General features: G+C 39.6%; 6 protein-coding genes across 6 annotated transcripts; 4 read left to right on the top strand and 2 right to left on the bottom strand.

Annotated features, from left to right (window-relative positions):
• Positions 1–276: 276 nt before the first annotated feature.
• LOC120414551 (guanine nucleotide-binding protein subunit beta-like protein) lies at positions 277–552 on the bottom strand. The gene has a single exon (XM_039575763.2). The coding sequence runs from the start codon at positions 550–552 to the stop codon at positions 277–279; it is 276 nt and encodes a 91-aa protein (XP_039431697.1).
• A 1,503-nt stretch (positions 553–2,055) lies between these two features.
• Positions 2,056–3,909, top strand: LOC120414573 (dnaJ homolog subfamily C member 21). Its single transcript, XM_039575810.2, has 2 exons — positions 2,056–2,985; positions 3,046–3,909. The coding sequence occupies exons 1-2, from the start codon at positions 2,177–2,179 to the stop codon at positions 3,842–3,844; spliced, it is 1,608 nt and encodes a 535-aa protein (XP_039431744.1). The 5' UTR covers positions 2,056–2,176; the 3' UTR covers positions 3,845–3,909.
• Positions 3,910–3,966: 57 nt separating this feature from the next.
• Positions 3,967–5,035, bottom strand: LOC120414574 (proteasome subunit beta type-6). Its single transcript, XM_039575811.1, has 3 exons — positions 4,866–5,035; positions 4,545–4,744; positions 3,967–4,485 (listed from the first exon to the last, which is right to left on the bottom strand). Exons 1-3 carry the CDS (start codon positions 4,914–4,916, stop codon positions 4,053–4,055), a joined length of 684 nt encoding a protein of 227 aa, XP_039431745.1. The 5' UTR covers positions 4,917–5,035; the 3' UTR covers positions 3,967–4,052.
• Positions 5,036–7,256: 2,221 nt separating this feature from the next.
• On the top strand, positions 7,257–12,156 carry LOC120414564 (bolA-like protein 2). The gene is made up of 3 exons (XM_039575784.2): positions 7,257–7,417; positions 11,864–11,958; positions 12,016–12,156. The coding sequence occupies exons 1-3, from the start codon at positions 7,352–7,354 to the stop codon at positions 12,110–12,112; spliced, it is 258 nt and encodes an 85-aa protein (XP_039431718.1). The 5' UTR covers positions 7,257–7,351; the 3' UTR covers positions 12,113–12,156.
• Positions 7,692–11,772, top strand: LOC120414562 (probable dolichyl pyrophosphate Man9GlcNAc2 alpha-1,3-glucosyltransferase). The gene is made up of 2 exons (XM_039575782.2): positions 7,692–8,648; positions 11,039–11,772. The coding sequence occupies exons 1-2, from the start codon at positions 7,750–7,752 to the stop codon at positions 11,742–11,744; spliced, it is 1,605 nt and encodes a 534-aa protein (XP_039431716.1). The 5' UTR covers positions 7,692–7,749; the 3' UTR covers positions 11,745–11,772.
• On the top strand, positions 12,139–16,443 carry LOC120414563 (mevalonate kinase). Its single transcript, XM_039575783.2, has 2 exons — positions 12,139–12,282; positions 15,215–16,443. The coding sequence occupies exons 1-2, from the start codon at positions 12,157–12,159 to the stop codon at positions 16,256–16,258; spliced, it is 1,170 nt and encodes a 389-aa protein (XP_039431717.1). The 5' UTR covers positions 12,139–12,156; the 3' UTR covers positions 16,259–16,443.
• The last annotated feature ends 2,672 nt before the right edge of the window (positions 16,444–19,115 follow it).

A 19,115-nucleotide genomic window follows, 5' to 3' on the forward strand; every position in this document is an offset into this window, starting at 1 on the left:
GGGGGGGTGTTTTTTTTTACTCATAACTTATTTATATTAGGACCTCTTTGGTGCGGCGAACACGTAAGGGCCGATCCATAAACCATGTGGACACTTTAGGGGGGTTGGAATCACTCTATAAATGAGAGGAAGGCACCAACCACCTAAAGGTGGATTAAGTTACGTTTTTTTTAAAAGGTCCAAGAAACCAAAATTTAAGTTTTTGCTTTTTACGTGTTTTTTAATACCTCAAGGCGGCCAAAAAGCAAAAACTGGAAATTTGGTTTATTGGACCTTTTAAAAAAAACTCCAGAAATGTTTGAGTACACCGGCCAACCCCCACAGCCGGAAGGTCTTGTCCCAGGAATCGGACAGGGCGTTGTTACCGTCTAAAGACAGACGCTTCTGCGGGATGTCGTAGCTGGCGTCGTCCCGGGTTAGCTTTAACAAGATCTGGGTCATGTCGCTCGAAAAGGACAGGACAATGTCCGTGTACTTGGAGTTGGTCGCGATCTGAGTGAGACAGCCGGAATGGCCAACCAACTGGCCGCAAGGCTGCAGCATTTCGGTCATTCTTGATTAAATACTTCACTTGAGCAAGTGGCAAAGTTAAAAGTTTGCGGCGGGATGCGTGGCTTTCTATTCCATGTTTCGAAGGAAAAAAATGTATAGCCTTTAGCCTTGCTTGGGGGGTTCGTTTGCACACAGCACCGAATTTCTCAGCTCCCGGCTCCAGTCCTTGCTAAATTCCGGATTACTTTTTGCTCCATCCGGATATTTTTCAAAAACGCATACCGAAACAAATTAAGTGACAGTTCATGCCAATGACGTTCAGAAACGTCACAGCCCACACTGATCAAAAATTTCTTTTAAATTCTCACCCCGCTTCTCGTGCATCACGTGCATCCATATTTACCACGTATTTACCATTATTTACTGGAGTTGCTCCAAATGCCATACGGATCAAGCATGTGCCCAACCCCGTGATTGGACCTTTTCAAGAAAAGCTCCAAATTTGTTGAATAAAATACATCGTTTTGAATCGAAATTAAGAAAAATAAAAAAAAACATTTATAATCCGAGCACACTTAGATTTTTTTGCCAAAATCGGTCAAGTTTACTGAATTTTCAACTGCTGAACAGTTAGGTAAACTGAAAATTACCGAATTCGGTAAAAAAAAATCCTAAATTCGGTAATAAAGTTAATTATTGTTCATCCAACAACCGAAATTTGGTAAAATTAGTTAATTTTGACAGATGGTTTACTGATCTAAACCTAACCGAATTTTCAACTATACCGAATTGGTCCTAAAATGAAGCTTAGATTGCTGATTTTATTGTTTTCCAGCGATAAAGCATATTTTTATGATTACAATGACCCTTTTTACGACCACAAAGAGTTTAAAATGGATTTTTAAATCAATTTGGAAAAATTAACCTCGCGGTCCTTCTTGACAAAAAAGTTCCTACTTGACAGCTCGTTCCAAGGGGACCATAGTTGTTCCATCGAAAAAAAATGTGTTGTCAATATTTTTTTGCATTAAAAAGAAAAAAAAAATGATCAGTAATGGTTTTTAATCGTGTTTTTTTACCGTTGTACATAAAAATTGACATAGGGCTTTAGTACCCAATTGGGTCCTAAATGAAGCTTATAATGCTGATATTATTGTTTACAGCGATAAAGCTTATTTTTCTGAGTACAATGACCCTTTGTACGACTTCAAAGAGTTTAAAATGGATTTTTAAATCAATTTTGAAGAATTAACCTCGCGGTCCTTCTTGACAGAAAAGCTCCTAATTGACAGCTCGTTCCAAGGGGACCATAGTTGATCCATCGAAAAAATGTTGTCCTGTCAAAAAAAAAATTGCATTAAAATGAAAAAAAAGTGATCAGAAATGGTTTTTAATCGTGTTTTTTACCGTTGTACATAAAAATTGACATAGGGCTTTAGTACCCAATTGAGTAAAAAATCAGTGTGAGTTTGCGAAAATCTAGCAACACTGCTCCTCACTCCCCCGATTGGTCACCCTATCGCGCACGCATCTACATGTCAAAAATTCCAAAACAGTAAACAAACGCGTGTGCACGTTTGCAGCAGCAGCAGCTGTTTGTGGCACTTTCTCCGCGCGGAGTCAGTTTCGGTTCCAGTCTTGCGTGCAGAAGCTGAACAACGGACTTTCCCTCCCCCCGCTGACCATGAAGTGCCACTACGAAGTGCTGGGGCTGGCGCGGACCGCCGAGGATGACGAGATCAAGAAGGCGTACCGGAAGTTGGCGCTGAGGTGGCACCCGGATAAGAACTTGGACAATGCGGAGGAGGCGAACCAGCAGTTTTTGTTGGTGCAGGCGGCTTACGATGTGTTGTCCGATGGGCAGGAACGGGCCTGGTACGATAATCATCGGGAGCAGATTTTGAGGGGGGGTCACACGAACTATGAGGACAATTCGGTGGATTTGTTCCAGTATTTTACGACGTCGTGTTATAAGGGCTTTGGGGATGATGGGGGTGGGTTCTACGGGGTTTATGGGGAGGTGTTTCACACGATTGCGTCGGAGGAGATTGAGTTTTTGGACGATGAGGATGATTTTGAGGGGATTCCGCGGTTTGGGAACTCGGGGAGTGATTATGAGACGGAGGTGCGGCAGTTTTATGGTTATTGGGAGGGATTCTGCACGAAGAAGAGCTATGCATGGTTGAATCCGCACAATATTGCGGAGATTCGGGACCGGAGGATTTTGAAGGCGATCGAGAGGGACAATAAGAAGGTTCAGCAGAAGGCGCGGAAGGAGAGGAACGAGGAGATCCGGTCGTTGGTGCTGTTTGTGAAGAAGCGTGACAAGCGAGTTCAGGCGTACAAGAAGCTGCTGGAGGAGCGTGCCGAGCAGAACCGGATTAAGTCGGCGCAAAATCGGTTGGAGCAGATTCGGCGAAAGCAGCGAGAGATTGAGGAGCAGCAGCGAAATTCGTCGAACGTGTTCAATGAAGCGTACGAGGAGCAGTTGAGGTGAGTGGGAAAGGGTTGAAAAGCGTTGAACTAAGCTAATGACTTTGAACGATCTTCTAGGAAATTGGAAGCCTCGTACGCCGACGCTTCGGAAGAGTCCTCCGATGATGACACGGGAGGTGACCCCGCCGTCCAAGCAATGGGTGACGCCATGAACGGTCTCATCATCAGCCAGGACGAAAACGGCGAGGAGAGTTTCTACGTGGACGATCTGTACTGCGTGGCGTGCGACAAGATGTTCAACAACAAGAAGTCGTACGAGAATCACGAATCTTCCCGGAAGCACAAGCAGAACGTTGAGCTGCTGCGGGAGCAGATGCGCAAGGACGATGACCAGGCGGCGGCCAATGGCGACGCGGTGGAGACGGAAGAGCCTGAAATCGAGGACGCTTCCGAGTTGAGCGAAGAGGAGGAAGTCGTGAAGACCAAGTCCAAGAAGGGAAAGAACAAGAAGAAGCCTGCCAAGCGAGTGTCAATCTCGGACGAGGCGGAGGAACCTGCGCTGGATATTCCGCTGCCGGGAACGTCGCGCGTTGAGGACAGTGACGATGATTGGGCTGGCGGTTCTAAGAAGAGCAAGAAGGGAAAAGGAAAGTCGAAGGATTCTGGGGCGGCCAAGGCGAAGGCGGTTAAGGAAGAACCTGCTCAAGAACCTCCGGCGGCTCCTACGGAACCCGCGAAAGAAGAAGTTGAGACGGAATCTGAACACAAATGCGTAACTTGCAACGAAAAGTTTGGTTCTAAAAATAAGCTTTTCAACCATCTCAAGCAAACCGGTCACAGCGTTTATGTTGATAAGCTGAAAGCTACTCACAAAGGGGACGGAGAGAAGCCGAAAGGTGGCAAGAAGCGAAAGTAGTCTGTTACTTTAGTTTGTAGTGCTACATTAATTTTCATGTAAATAAATTACACATCGTGTATAAATAAATTTCACTTTCATTCGCTTGTAAAAGGTTGTGATAAACTATTTGTAAGTCGAAATTCCTTTTGACCAAATTGACTCTTCACGAGTCGAGTTTATTAAATTGAGAGAAAATTACCAGCAAAAAATGTACTTCTTACCCATTCTAAGCGCGAACGGCAACCGACGGAGCAGCAGCCGGAACCACATTCTCGTAATCACGCGGCGCGAAGAAAACGTGACGCTCAACGCCGTCCTTGTTGATGATTCCGATGCGGCACACGCCTCCCGAGCTTCCGTCGTGGTACATCGCGTGGAAGATGGACTTCTTCACGAACTCCATGCACTCATCCTTGGCCATGCCCTCACGGTAGTGCTCCTTCACAAAGCCATAAATGTACGAACTTCCCGAACCTCCAATGGTGACACTCTGCCGGATCTGCATTCCTCCCACCGGGACGGAATAAACCTGGCCACCATTCTTCTTGTCCCAACCGGCCACAATGATACCCGCCACCAGCGAGTCACGGTAGTTGTAGCAATACTGACGGAACTCGTGGGCCGCATCCGAAACCAGCGGTTCCTCACCGGTTTGATTCCTAAAATAAAATCAAAACTTAAACAACCCCCAACAACCAACCAAACCAACCGCCCATACTCATGATAGTTCAACGAGTAAGCCACAATATCCGCAATGGCCTGCGTGTCCGCGGCCGACCCCGACCGGCAGCAGTAAATCTTATCGGTCAGCTTGGTCAACTTGTCGGTGACGCGGTTCGCGACGTACGTGCCCGTGCTGGTGCGCGAATCGGCCCCAATCACCACACCGCCGTCGAACTCGACCGCCATGATGGTGGTCTGAAAAAATTAGAAATGAGTTTAAATCCGGAACATCACCCGGGAAAGAACGAATCGTGAGACAGCAAAACAAAAGTTGCTAACCTAACCTAAAATGGGTTGAGGGATTTGAGTTACTTACACCGGTGCTGTGGTGGGCGTTTCTCCAGTCGTTTGAGTAGTCCATGTCCATTTTGATTAACGGGTGTTCTTTTGGATGATTAAACAATCAAAATTATCCGAAATTTCAGGTGATTTTCCTCAAAAACTTAATAAACGAGCAGCGACTGAAAACTGTTTACGAGAAGCCAGCCGAAAATGACAAGGCGATTTGCAATTTTGACGTTTTCTCGCTTCTCTTTCTCCACTTCTTTCGCTAACGTTAGGGTGGCCGATTAGGAAAATAAATGATTTTCGAGGGGTCTAACCATTTTAAAAATTGATATGATTAATATTTATTAAAATATAATTTGTGGAGTTTTTTTTTTTAAAGGTCCAATAAACCACATTTCCAGTTTTTGCTTTTTGGGTGTTTTTGAAACCTCCTTGAGTCAGGGGTATTAACAACACCCAAAAAGCATAAACTGAAAATTTGGTTTTAAAAAAACTCCAGATTTAATCAATATTACGACAAAAAACATCGATAAAATATATTTAAAAAAAAATCAACCTAAAAAAAGGCCAATCACCCCATTAAAACCTCATTTTATTGTAATTCTTCAATTTTAAATTGAAAAAAAAAAACTCAACACTTGAAACAAGCCATTGCCAAATACACAGATAAATCCTGGATAAATCTGTATTTTACTGATTTTTGGATTCCAAAAATCACAAAAATCTGTAGATGCAGATTTTTTTTTGACAATTATATTAAAAAATATTCAACAAATTAAGTAATTAAATTATGCTTTAATATGATTAATATCTTAAATCAGCCGTGAAAAAAAATAAATCTAAATAAATCTTAAATGTCTTCTGTATCTGCAAATTCGACATGATACAGATAAAATTCAGATTTATTTTTAAGGAAATAAAAAATCATAGCTAATCAGCTGTTTTTTCCTCCACTCTTAATGACTCAAAAGTTGCCTGCAATTTTACGGAATTTCTAGAAATGTGATTAAATTGTAATAATTATATTCATAAGCTAAGTACGGAGCTCGGAACGAACGCTGTCAAGAAAAGTTGCGCATTCTTTTCATGACCCCAGGACAAGTTTACAGTTCGGTTTGAGGGAGCGTGCGCAAAAATTAAAAAAAGGTAAACATTTAAAAATCTTAAAAAAAATAAATTGAAAATTAAAATCCCCAAAAAAAAAGATGCTAAATCAAAAAAATCAATTTAAAAAAAATACCATTTGGAGTTCGGTATACAATATCATATATGATATACAAAAAAAAAAATGAAAATATAAAAACCTAATTTAAAAATTTATAAGGCCGTTGTTTTTTAATGTTTATGTCCCTCGACTCTGGTCAAAGTCGAGGGGGGGGGGGGGGGGCAAAAAAATAAAAAAAGTATAAAAATTTAAATTACGAGCCATGGTTTCAACATTTTAATGAAAAAAGTGTTTTAAAGTGCATTATACACCTGTCCAGTTGTTTTGCCATCATTGGTTTCCAAAATATCTAAGTATTGACGAAAATTTAATTTTTCGCGAAAAATAAAATTTTTGCTGTGCTCTTCATTGGAATTTTATAAAAATTTAAAACATTTTTAAACAAGCCCAAACATGCTAAATATGATTATCAATGCAAAAAATGCATTTTAGATTGTTTTCAGTTGATTAGACTTCTATTTCCTTGAAAATTTTGGAGTTTTTCGGAAAAAAATGTTTTGCCCCCTGATTTTTCAGACCAATTTTGAAGGGGGGGGTGGGGGGGGGGCGAAATAAGCTTTGAAAAATATTTGCAACGGCCTAAATTAAAAAAAAATTCAAATCCCCGAAAAAAATGCAACATAACAAAAATCAAATTTAAAAACTCACAAATTAGACAAATTAAAAATAAAAATCGCAAAAAATTGCAAAATACAAGGCAAAATATTTTAAAAAAAATCAAGCCCATTATTTAAAAATTCTGAATTTCTAAACAATTAAATATTCTTAAATACCTTTTTTGTCGCCATCTCATGTTTGGTTTTATTATGGAGAAATATTATAACTTACAGACCCAAATTTTGAGAAAAAATTACATTAATTTGGTGATTCGATTATCCAGAGTAAAATTTTGACGAGGAATTTGAAAAATCGAACAGCATTAAAATTTTTAAAATCGCCAGATCTTTAAATTTTCGAATTTTCAAATTTACGAGTTTTAGAATTTAGAAAGCTACCTTTTTATTAATTTAGAAAAAAATATTTTCAGTTTATTTAATATAAGTATTTAGAGTACCCATTTGTCTGTGAACAAAAAACTTTCGAAAAGAAAGAGAAAGCAAAATAAATCAAAAACCGCCGCACCCAAAGCAAACTCGCCGAGAAGGATAAAAAACACTTTTGTCACGATTTCAGCTCCTGTCAAAAAAGGTAAACACATTTATCTCGTGCTTTTCGCAGAACGATTCCCGAGTGAGTGATTTAATTTTGTCCATTCATTTCCTATCTTCGTGAAATTCCAACTTCCGAAAATGTCCGGCTACACAGAGGAATATCTCAAGCAGAAGCTGACCGAAAAGCTGGAAGCAACTCATGTGGTAAGTTTTTCCCCTTTTTGACCACGTTTACATTTTTGAGCTGGTCGCGTGAAATTCCGCGGTTGCTGGGCACCGGCTGTCAGAATCCGGTTGACGGTGCGTGAAGATGCGATTCTTTAATGAAAAATTGACGTTTTAGAATTTCGTGTACTGTTTTGAATTTTCTTGATTTTTTTACAAATTTATTCAAAAAATTCACATTTTAAAGAAAGTTAAAGTATTCAACTTTTTATTAGAACGTTCAATTTTCAAACACCGTCCCAAACATAAACAGAACCGTCAGTCAGTGAAGTGTCTTCTTCGATGTAACGTGTACATTTCGCCGGAACACGATGACCGCCCTCGGTGGATGCCTTAGCCTGGTCACGCTGGTGGCCGCCGGTATTCTACTCCGGGCGACCGTTTCGCTGTATTCCTACTCGGGCCATGGAAAGCGTCCGATGTTCGGCGACTTTGAGGCCCAGCGTCACTGGCAAGAAGTGACCGTGAATCTGCCGATTGCTGACTGGTACCGCAACACAACGGACAATGATCTGCTGTACTGGGGACTGGACTATCCACCGTTGACCGCCTATCACAGCTTCCTGGTTGGCAAGTGGGCCCAGCTTCAGGATCCAAAGTTTGTGGAGCTGCACAAATCGAGAGGAATCACCAACCAAGGTCACAAGCGCTTCATGCGGAACACGGTCCTGCTCGCCGACCTCCTTATCTACATTCCAGCCGTTCTGTTGGCCTGCCACGCAGTTCGGAAGACGATCCACCGGGAGAGTGCCACCGGAGTTGATCTGCTCTTCATGGCCACAGCGATTCTCTACCCGGGACAGCTCCTCATCGACAATGGACACTTCCAGTACAACAACATCTCCCTCGGATTCGCAGCAGCCGCGATAGCGGCCATTCTCCGCAACCGGAACCTGCTAGGAGCCTTCTTCTTCGTGCTCGCCCTCAACTACAAGCAGATGGAACTGTACCACGCGCTGCCATTCTTCTTCTACCTTCTCGCATCGTGCTTCAAATCTACAAAAGGATTCAGCCTCGGATCAGGACTATGGAAGCTGATTAAACTAGGAGCCCTGGTTTTGGCGACTTTTGCCGTGCTGTGGAGTCCTTGGTTGGGATCGGTGGACTCGGCGCTGCAAGTGCTGCATCGAGTGTTTCCCGTGGCGCGAGGGGTATTTGAGGATAAAGTTTCGAATGTTTGGTGCATCGTGAATGTTTTCGTCAAACTCAGGTGAGTGAAGTAATGTAAAAAAGTCGGAAAAGTGTTGTGTAACATTTCACAAAGAATTCAAACAACAAAATTTACGAAAACATTCCTTCGGATAATTTGTAGGAATATGACAAAAGAACTTATATCACAGTTTATAAAATCTGGCCACTGCAAATTCTATTTTAAGTTTTTGTTCCCAAAACCTGGGTCTTTTAGATAAAAATAGCCTATTTAAAATAGCTACATTTAATTTGACTTTTTAACTGAAATTTTTAATTTTTATTTTATTTTATCACACAAAGTTGAATTTTCAAAATTGCTATTTTTATCTTTCGATTTTTTATATGTTGTAGGGGATTAAAAAATGCATCTTTTGCGCTAGAAATTAGAATGGTGCATAACAGGGTTGCCAGGTCAAAATTCAAAAAATCTGCTCAAGATTAGAAAAAAAATCTTGAAAAATCTGACAGACGAAAATCTAAGATTTATGAATGGGGAAAAGGATACGAATTAATTCAAAAATTTCTGAAATTCGGCCCCAAAATGGAATGGAAATTAACATGTAAATCATTAAAATAAATATTAACAAAAAAAATAAATTTTAATCAAAAAGATGTTCAAGATTGGCAGAAAATGTAAAATCTGTCGAAATCTGTCAAAATCTGGCACAGAAATCTTTATTATGGCTGAAACTTGAAAAATCTGGCATTCACAGATTTATCTGGAAACCTGGCAACCCTGGTGCGGATTTATGAATTTTGAAGAAAAAAAAATTCGATAGAAAAAATAAGTCATTTTCGATTGCACATCAAAAAATGATTTTAGAAATTTGTTTGACAAAATCGAAGACTTTTCCAAAAATCACATTTTTTAAAGAATCGTAACCTTGGTACCACCCTAAACTCTAGCGCTAAAGATGCCTTTTTAGTCTCCTAAAACATATTTAATACAAAATTCACTTATTGAAATATGCGTATTTTGGAAATTCAACCTTTAGTGATAAAAAGTGAAATAGAAAAAAAAGATTTTTTCCGTGAACCTATTTTTTCTAAAAAGTTTTAATAATAAACACCAAATCGATCAGAAAATCCCTTCTCAAGATACAGATTTTCGAACATTCACATGCCTATTTTCTATTACCAGCCCGCAAAATTGTATGTAAGGGAGCAATTAACTCAGATTTCGGTCACTCCATTTTTTGTTGTTTGTTATAGGTAGGACGACACTGAAAAAAAATAATACACGGTAAAACATTTTTTGGAGATTTTTAATTTTACTTTTTGTCAATAAAACTTGATTTGCAGAAAAAAACACCATTTTAATTTTTTTTTCTGATATGTTTATGGGACATCAAATGAAATTTTTTCAGAAATTTCCAGAACGGGCAAAAAATCGTTGACCAAGTTATGATTTTTTTTAACCAATACTGATCTAAAAAATCGAAATATTTGTCGCAAACATTTTTCAACTTAATTTTTCGATGTAAAATCGAATTTGCAATCAAAAAGTACCTTAGTGAAATTTTGATAAAGTGCACCGTTTACAAGTTATAGCCATCTTCAGGTAACTTTTTTGAAAATGGTGATTTAAAAACGGTGCACTTTATCAAAATTTCACTAAAGTACTTTTTGGTTGCAAATTAGATTTTACATCGAAAAATGAAATTGAAAAATTTTTGGGACCAATGCTTCGATTTTTTGAAAAAATCAGTTTTGATTCAAAAAATCATATCTCGGTCAAAGATTTTTTGCCCATTCTGGAAATTTCTGAAAAGTTGGCATTTTATGTCCTCTAAAACATATAAAAAATAAAAAGAATTAAAAATAGTGTTTTTTTGCAAATCAAGTTTTAGTGACAAAAAGTTAAATTAAAAATCACCAAATTTTTTTTTACCGTGTATCATTTTTTTTCAGTGTAGTCTTATCCATAGAGTTATCTAAGCTCGAGCTCACGCACACTGGTACACCATTTGTTTTGCTGGCCGGTACAAAATTTAACCTCAATCTTTTTCGTGTACGTACACGCAATACATGCGCACGTAGATAACTCTATATCTACAACTTTGCCGAAAACACCAAATCGATCAACAAAATCCTTCAAAAGAAACATAATTTTGAATTTTCATGTATCATTTTTGTATGGACAGCTGCCGAAATTGGTATGGAAAATTATATGGACCAACTAATGATGCAAAATGGTTTCTTTGGGCATACCGAAGGCACTAAAAAAGTTTCAGCCGGATTAAACAATACAAAAACTAAAGTTAATAAAAAAAGACCGATTTCGTAGAGAGTTGCTCAAAGGTATTTGGAACTGAAATTATAAAAAAAAAAGTTCTAGAAAAAGTTGCACAACACTCAACAGTTCCATCTCAAAATTACATTGAACTGAATATTTTCCATTTTTTCCAGAAACTTCGACAACGCCCACATGGCCATCGTCTGCCTCACGTGCACCCTGTTCGCGGTGCTCCCGAGCTGCGTGCACCTTCTCTTCCATTCCACCTCCAAGCGGAACTTCCTGCTCGCCCTGGCCAACTCCGCGCTCGGCTTCTTCCTGTTCAGCTTCCAGGTCCACGAAAAATCCATCCTCCTGGCGGCTCTTCCGATTACGCTGCTTTTCCCCCTTTATCCAGCCCAGTGCTTCTGGTTCCTGCAGATCGCTACCTTCAGCATGGTCCCTCTGCTGGCTAAAGATGGCCTCGTTGGACCGTATCTCGGACTTACGGTGCTTACGCTAGCCTTTCTTAAGATTTCGCTGGGCTTCCTCACCAACTTTACCCTCAAACCGTCCTTCTGCACGCTGGATGCCTTTGGCGTTGAGAGCCTGTTTAAAGGAAAACGCGCGATTCCGTCCCGCTGGGACATTTCCCTGGTCCATCTCTACTACGCGTCCCTCGTGGCCCAAGCGATGCTGCTGTTGGCCTTCCAGTACGTTCCGGCGCCACCCCAGCTGCCCTTCCTGTGGCCGCTGCTCATCTCGGCGTTCAGCTGTGGACACTTTGTGCTGTTCTTCGTGTACTTTAACTGCCAGCAGCTGCTTTCGAATGGAGATTTGAAGATCGTAGATAAGAAGGACGGTGCTGTTGGGAAGACGAACAAGCGAAAGGTCAAATAAAGAGTTGGACTGAGAGTTGAGCTTAGAACGGTGTGTCTTTAGTTGCGAACTTAGTTTGAAGAAGTCATAATCTTAATTTTGATGACGGTAGAAGACTACACAAAATTACATAATTTCAGGAAGTCATAGATGAGTCCGACGGTTGTGGAGGAAAGTTCAACGCCATCATCGTTTCGTCACAATTCCAGGGAAAAGCTCTGCTGCAGCGACATCGGTAAATCAGCTCTTCAAATTAATTTGATAAAAAGCTAAGATAATTTTCGCATTCCAGCCTGGTGAACGCCGCCCTCGCCGAAGAGCTGAAAACGATTCACGCGTTCTCGCAGAAGACGTACACCCCGGAACAGTGGGCCGCCGAAGGGCATTAGCATAAAACAAACAAAAATACTCTTTTGCAATCTAGTGTTTTACAATGTCGGTAGCTGGCTTTGAAGTGTCCGCCCCCGGAAAGGTTATCCTGCACGGGGAGCACTCGGTCGTGTACGGGAAACCGGCCATTGCCGGGCCCATCGGGTTGAGGACCTACCTCACTTATAAGGTAAGAGACGGTTTTATTGCAGGGTGGCCACCTCGGGAAAAAGCCAAGAATTTGGTTCCACCGTAGGTAAACCGGGAAAAACTCGGGAATTCAACTGACCAACCGTGAAAATATTATTTTAGTTTACTTATGTAGAAATTTGACAACAATTCTTAAAAAATGTAATTTGCTTATTTTTTATATGTCGATTCTGAAATTCCTAAAATCTTAAATTTTTTAAACTTAAATTCTTCAAAGTTCTTAAATTCTAAAATTATAAAATTATAAAATTCTTAAATTATTAAATTCTTAAATTCTTAAATTCTTAAATTCTTAAAATGACATTCAAATTCTAAAATTCCAGAATTCTAAAATACTAAAATTCTAAAATTCTAAAATTCTAAAATTCTAAAATTCTAAAATTCTAAAATTCTAAAATTCTAAAATTCTAAAATTCTAAAATTCTAAAATTCTAAAATTCTAAAATTCTAAAATTCTAAAATTCTAAAATTCTAAAATTCTAAAATTCTAAAATTCTTAAATTCTTAAATTCTAAAATTCTAAAATTCTAAAATTCTAAAATTCTTAAATTCTAAAATTCTAAAATTTTAAAATTCTAAAATTCTAAAATTCTAAAATTCTAAAATTCTAAAATTCTAAAATTCTAAAATTCTAAAATTCTAAAATTCTAAAATTCTAAAATTCTAAAATTCTAAAATGCTAAAATTCTTAAATTTTTAAATTCTTAAATTCTTAAATTCTTAAATTCTTAAGTTCTTAAATTCTTAAATTCTTAAATTCTTAAATTCTTAAATTCTTAAATTCTTAAATTCTTAAATTCTTAAATTCTTAAATTCTTAAATTCTTAAATTCTTAAATTCTTAAATTCTTAAATACTTAAATACTTAAATTCTTAAATTCTTAAATTCTTAAATTCTTAAATTCTTAAATTCTTAAATTCTTAAATTCTTAAATTCTTAAATTCTTAAATTCTTAAATTCTTAAATTCTTAAATTCTTAAATTCTTAAATTCTTAAATTCTTAAATTCTTAAATTCTTAAATTCTTAAATTCTTAAATTCTTAAATTCTTAAATTCTCAAATTCTTAAATTCTTAAATTCTTCAATTCTTCAATTCTTCAATTCTTAAATTCTTCAATTCTTCTTCAACTCTTCAATTCTAAATTTTACAATTCTGAACATCTTTAAAAAAATCTTCAAATCTAAAATTCTATAACTCTTAATTTTTTGAAAATTTTATGTTACTAAAGTATCAATTTTTTCAATCGCAGAGTTTTTAAAATTTTAAATTGTAGAATTTTCCATTTTTGAATTGTACAATTTTTTAATTTTCCAAAACCCACAGCTTCTTATGACCGATTCTTAGCGAAGCTACACCAAAATGTCACATTTTTCAATTTTCAATGTGATTTTTTATATGAAAGATATCATTTTTATTATAATTCAATAATTTCAATGTGCTTTAAATCCGTTTTCTTACCTCAAAAGCCAAAAATATTGACCAAATATGGTCTGCAAGCCATTAAATGGGAGAGGAGTTTTTTCATAAATCTGCTCCTTTCGTTGTCCCGTCACGGAAAGAAATGGCTGGCAAAAACTCAAATTTCAACCAATTCTATCAGTTCAAGGAGCAAAAGATTCGTTTTTTAATTTGTGATAATATGTAGAAGAGCAAAAGTTTTTAAAAATTAAACTGGCAAAACTGTAGCGATTTTTGTAGCGTGCCTTTTTAAAGTCCAGTTTTACGATGTTGTCCCGTCACGCTACATTTTTATTTCAGGGAAAGCACAGGTACTATATGGTTCATTCTACATGATATTTCTTTGTAGGAAAATCAATTATCTTTCCAAATATGTAATAACATTGGGGGTTTCTTCTTTTATTTTGCCACTATAGCCAAAACGCTGAAAAAAACTTGGGATTTTTTTTAAAAGGAGCCGAAGAATCGGTCTTATAATAAAATTTTAACTCTTTTTTTCTAATTTTGTAATTTTTGTTTTAAATTTTAAAACAATATGTTTATTTGAATTTCTTGATTTCAAAACATTCGAATTTTTAAGTTTTTGCATCCTATTTTTTTCAAATTAAAAACTTTCTAGTTTTTATTTTTTTAAAAATTTGCATTTTTGAATTTCTTAGCTTCTAAATTATTAATTTGTTTATTTTTGAAGCATTTTTTTTGTAACTCTTAGAACCTTAACTTTTTTTTTTACCTTCCAAACCTGATAGAGTTTTGGAGGTCTTTTCAACTATGATTTGTACTAAAGTTCATTCATTGTAAATAGATTTTCTAATAATGGATTTGGCAAGAGAAGGACAAAATTATGAAAATTTGAATTGTTAAATTTTAATCTCTCAATATTTAATTCTTAAAAACCTATTCTTAAATTTCTTGATTTCTGGATCTTTTTTTAATTTTTGCCTGAAAATAAACATTGATAAATATTTGCAGAGCCCTAATTTGAAAATCAAAATAAATGTCAAAACGTCCCGATAGCCCGTTTCTGATCTCTAGTAACTATTAACATAATTCCCCAAAACGAAAGAAGGTTTTGTTTTCCATATTGATTTTGATTTTGGAAAAAAATAAAGCAATGAAATGAAAAAGTTGTCTGGAAAATAGGGTTCTGGATTGAAAACCAATCAAAAACGGCTACATTTACAACGCTTGTGATTCTTTAAAAGCTATTCTGATAAATGAAAATGTTAAAAAAAAACAGTTTACTCAAGCCAAACTCAAGCTACGCATTTTAAAATATTTTTTTTTACTCAGGTCAGATAAAAAAACATTATGATTTAATTTGAAAACATGCCGGAAAAAAAATTTAGCCTCGAGAGAAAATCGGGAAAACCAGGAATTTGAAAATGGGAATCTGGTGGCCACCCTATTTATTGTAAAATTACTTCTAATTGCGTTTCTTTCCAACTTTCAGCGCCTCCAATCCCCCGAAGTCATTCTGGACTTTGCCTCGATCCCGTTCAACTCATCGCTCTCGCTCGAATCGTTCAACGCCTTCCTCGCCCAGTTCGACTGCCACTCGAACCTGCAACCGCTCGAATTCCTCGAAAAAATGCGCTCCGCCGACGGCTTTCCGTTCGCCAGCTTCGTCACCCGACAACCCGCGCAAGACTCGATCAAAGAAAAGTTCTCCCTTGGCACCGCTCTCTACCTGCTGAACCGAATCCTTCGCAGCGAAGGCGTCGAATCTCTCGAAAGTGGCTTCCAGCTGACGCTCAAGTCCGTGATGAGCATCGGCGCAGGACTGGGTAGTTCCGCCGGATACGGCGTTTGCGTTTCCGCTGGTGCGTTTCTACTCTCGAAGATCATTAAAGGTGAACTCGAGGCGAACTTCTCACTCGAAGACTCACCCGAAGTGCTGGAGAAGATCTCCAAGTGGGCGTTCGATTCGGAGATTGTGATGCACGAGCGGCCTTCCGGCATCGACAACACGATCTGCACGTACGGAAATCTCATCAAGTTCAAGCGTGGAAAACCATTCGAGAGTCTGAAGCTACGTCAGCAGGTCAACATCCTGATCGTGGACACCGGAGTTAGTCGGACCACGGCGAAGTTGGTGGCGGGTGTGGCAGATTTGAAGAGTCGCCACCCTGGGATGATGGACTCGATTTTGGACGCGATGGGACATCTCGTTGACGATGTGGTTTCGATTCTGGAGGACGACGGCGATCGGTTTGAGGAACTTCGGACGCTCGTCTCGATCAACGGCAATCTGCTGCGGGCGATCGGCGTGAGTCATCCGTCGCTGGAGCGGATCTTCCGGTTGGCTGAAGAAAGTGGATTCAGTTCGAAGCTGACCGGAGCGGGTGGTGGAGGCTGTGCGTTGGTCTTCTTGCCGCAGGACTACGAATCGAGCAAGGAGTACGCTGAGTTGACGCAGAACTTGACCAAGGCTGGTTTCCACTGGATTCAGACCACCATCGGAGGACAAGGAGTGCAGTTTAAGGCGCTGGAATGACAGTTGGGTAAGCGGAAGTTGTCTGGAGATTCGTTACAGTGACAATAGTGTTAGGCGGATGTTAGTTAGGTGTTGGGATTCTGTGTAATCTGTTCAGAGATCTTGCTCAAATGGTATTATTTTCGGTTTTTTTTTCACAACTTTTGTTGCTTCTAGGCAGTAAAACAGTAGATTGCAAAATGGAACTGGTTGTTCTGTTTGATCTGAAGTGTATCCGACATTCCCTTGAAAAATCTTTATTTCTCGATAGTAAGATTTGACAAATCTTGATGTGGCAAATGGGCAGTATTCATGATTGCTGAGAGTCGCAGGCAAGGTTTTCCGTAGGTCTACACTCCAACATGCAACATGGGACAGCATGAATCTTCAGTTGAAGCCGGACGAATGTATTCCGAAATTACAGAATTACAGTAAGATTTGACAAATCTTGATCTACCATCGTAAAATTTCTATCGTGGATCGAGAAATTACGCACAAAATTTTAATAGCATTTTGGCATTTTTTTTATTTAAACGATAAAAGAACACGGGGTTTGAATTCAGATACGGGATATTAGTAAAGTTATTTTATCCCAGTTCCTGAGGGGAACTCCCTTGAAGAGTATCGGGGCCGGCATTTACAAAGCGGATTCAGTGGCAGTTTTAAACTCAACTAATCGTCGCTTGTGTGTGACTTTTATGACACGTCCTATCATTTTACAGCAGACGTGTCACAAGATAGCACACAAGCGACGTAATGTTAACATGTTAAGATCAATGTTAGGTCGCCTTCCAAAGGTGTCGTTGATAAGGTCCAGTTTGTGACGAGCCCGAGTCTGGATTCCACCAAGTATTTTCTTTCACGAAATTATCAGTTTGCGAAGTATTGTGTCTTGTTTACCTGTTGTATAGCAAGAGGATTACAAATAAGAGTGATAAACTGCTAACTGGGATGATTAGGGACTTATGGGGTGAATAGGGACCCACGGGACAATTATGCGTAGAAACACAAAAAACGGTTGAGAAATTTCAATCGCGATTTTCTCAGTTGCACTTTTTTGAACATGGGACAATTATGCGTAGAACGGCAGTAAACTACGAAAAGCCGCTGTTCGATCAGCACAGACACTCCTTGACGTGGATAGTTTCCAAGATGAAAGCGAACGATAGTCTTATGGTGCTAGGTGACTTCAACTTCCCAGCCATTCGCTGGACGCGCACACCGACGAACAAACTGATTCCAAACTTAGCCCTCACTCCGACCAATGAGTTAAAGCACAAACTCCTGGATGAGTATTCTACCGCAAACCTTAGCCAACTGAACGACATGTGCAACAACTCAAGCAACGTTCTTGACCTATGCTTTGCCAGCTCTGGGACACCGATCAACTTTACCCTTCTACCAGCTCCTCTGCCTTTGGTGAAAGACGTGCGCCACCACTTTCCGTTTCTTGTTTCCATTTCCTGCACGACGCTCGATTTTCGTGATGTTGCTGGTAATACGTTCATGGACTATCGTAAGGGAAACTACGATGGCATGAACAACTTCCTGACCAACATTAATTGGAACCAACTACTGGCCAACCTTGACGCCGACACAGCTGCTGATACTTGGACAGGTGTTCTGACAGACGCCATCAACACCTTCGTTCCAAGGAAACAGCGCCAGCCTCCAAGACATCCACCGTGGTCAACACCTCGACTGCAGATTCTGAAGTCCAGGAAACGCGCTGCCCTCAAGAAATACGCCAAACACCCGACAGATCGATGGAGAAACCATTATAGGTCAAGAAACCGGAAGTACAGTATCCTGAACAAACAACTTTTTCGTCGCCACCAACACCGAATCCAAAGCCGATTGAAACGAGACCCCAAGAAGTTCTGGAACCACGTAAACGAGCAGCGGAAAGAGACAGGTCTACCAACTGCGATGATACTCGACGGTGAAGAGGCTACTTCCACCGAGAGTATAAGCGATCTGTTTCGTCGCCAGTTCAGCAGCGTATTCACCAACGAAGCAGTAGGGGAAACGCATATTGCTAAGGCTGCTAGCAACGTTCCACTGCGACCTCCCATTGGACCTCACCCGGTGGTCACTTCCGAGTCCATCCGTCGTGCCTGCGCCTCTCTCAAAGGTTCTACCAGCTGCGGCCCAGACGGCATCCCCGCGTTTGTGCTAAAAAAGTGTTGCGATGCACTCGCGGAACCATTGGCTCAACTCTTCAACACCTCGCTTGCTACTGGAGTTTTCCCGTGTTGCTGGAAGAAGTCCTTTGTTTTCCCAGTCCACAAGAAGGGCCCAAAACGTGATGTCCGGAACTATCGCGGAATTGCTGCCCTCTGCGCAGTCAGCAAGCTGTTCGAAGTAATCGTGCTGGATTTCATTAAGTTCAACTGCTGTGACTATGTCGCCCTGGAACAGCACGGCTTCATGGCGAAACGTTCCACCAACTCTAACTTGGTCTCCTACTCGTCCTTCATTCTTCGAACCATGCAGCAACGGAAGCAGATCGATGCCATCTATACGGACCTATCAGCGGCTTTCGACAAGCTGAACCACCGCATTGCTGTTGCGAAACTGGAACGCCTAGGTTTCGGCGGGCCCATGCTCGATTGGCTACGCTCCTATCTCACTGGCCGTGAAATGAGCGTTAAAATCGGTGACGTGATTTCCGCTGCTTTCTCTGTTTTTTCAGGCATTCCGCAAGGAAGCCATCTGGGCCCTCTGATCTTCCTCCTCTACATGAACGACGTGCATCATCTTTTAGGCTGTCACAAACTGTCGTATGCGGATGATATCAAACTGTTCACCGTTGTCGAGAATGATACCGACTGCCAGTTTCTTCAGGAGCAGCTCGACCTGTTCGCCAACTGGTGCT

This window comes from Culex pipiens, chromosome 2 (assembly GCF_016801865.2).
Source record: "Culex pipiens pallens isolate TS chromosome 2, TS_CPP_V2, whole genome shotgun sequence".
In the NCBI taxonomy this organism is placed as follows: domain Eukaryota; kingdom Metazoa; phylum Arthropoda; class Insecta; order Diptera; family Culicidae; genus Culex; species Culex pipiens.

What these genes read in the sequence shown, in the direction of transcription:
- LOC120414573 (XM_039575810.2), top strand. Translation starts at nt 2,177, where the DNA reads ATGAAGTGCCACTACGAAGTGCTGGGGCTGGCGCGGACCGCCGAGGAT. An exon ending in GCGTACGAGGAGCAGTTGAG is followed by an intron (nt 2,986 to 3,045) that starts GTGAGTGGGAAA and finishes ACGATCTTCTAG; the next exon opens with GAAATTGGAAGCCTCGTACG.
- LOC120414551 (XM_039575763.2), bottom strand. Translation starts at nt 552, where the DNA reads ATGACCGAAATGCTGCAGCCTTGCGGCCAGTTGGTTGGCCATTCCGGC.
- LOC120414563 (XM_039575783.2), top strand. Translation starts at nt 12,157, where the DNA reads ATGTCGGTAGCTGGCTTTGAAGTGTCCGCCCCCGGAAAGGTTATCCTG. An exon ending in GGACCTACCTCACTTATAAG is followed by an intron (nt 12,283 to 15,214) that starts GTAAGAGACGGT and finishes TCCAACTTTCAG; the next exon opens with CGCCTCCAATCCCCCGAAGT.
- LOC120414574 (XM_039575811.1), bottom strand. Translation starts at nt 4,916, where the DNA reads ATGGACATGGACTACTCAAACGACTGGAGAAACGCCCACCACAGCACC. An exon ending in ACGCCCACCACAGCACCGGT is followed by an intron (nt 4,745 to 4,865) that starts GTAAGTAACTCA and finishes TAATTTTTTCAG; the next exon opens with ACCACCATCATGGCGGTCGA. An exon ending in TACTCGTTGAACTATCATGA is followed by an intron (nt 4,486 to 4,544) that starts GTATGGGCGGTT and finishes ATTTTATTTTAG; the next exon opens with GAATCAAACCGGTGAGGAAC.
- LOC120414562 (XM_039575782.2), top strand. Translation starts at nt 7,750, where the DNA reads ATGACCGCCCTCGGTGGATGCCTTAGCCTGGTCACGCTGGTGGCCGCC. An exon ending in AATGTTTTCGTCAAACTCAG is followed by an intron (nt 8,649 to 11,038) that starts GTGAGTGAAGTA and finishes CATTTTTTCCAG; the next exon opens with AAACTTCGACAACGCCCACA.
- LOC120414564 (XM_039575784.2), top strand. Translation starts at nt 7,352, where the DNA reads ATGTCCGGCTACACAGAGGAATATCTCAAGCAGAAGCTGACCGAAAAG. An exon ending in AGCTGGAAGCAACTCATGTG is followed by an intron (nt 7,418 to 11,863) that starts GTAAGTTTTTCC and finishes ACATAATTTCAG; the next exon opens with GAAGTCATAGATGAGTCCGA. An exon ending in GCTCTGCTGCAGCGACATCG is followed by an intron (nt 11,959 to 12,015) that starts GTAAATCAGCTC and finishes TTCGCATTCCAG; the next exon opens with CCTGGTGAACGCCGCCCTCG.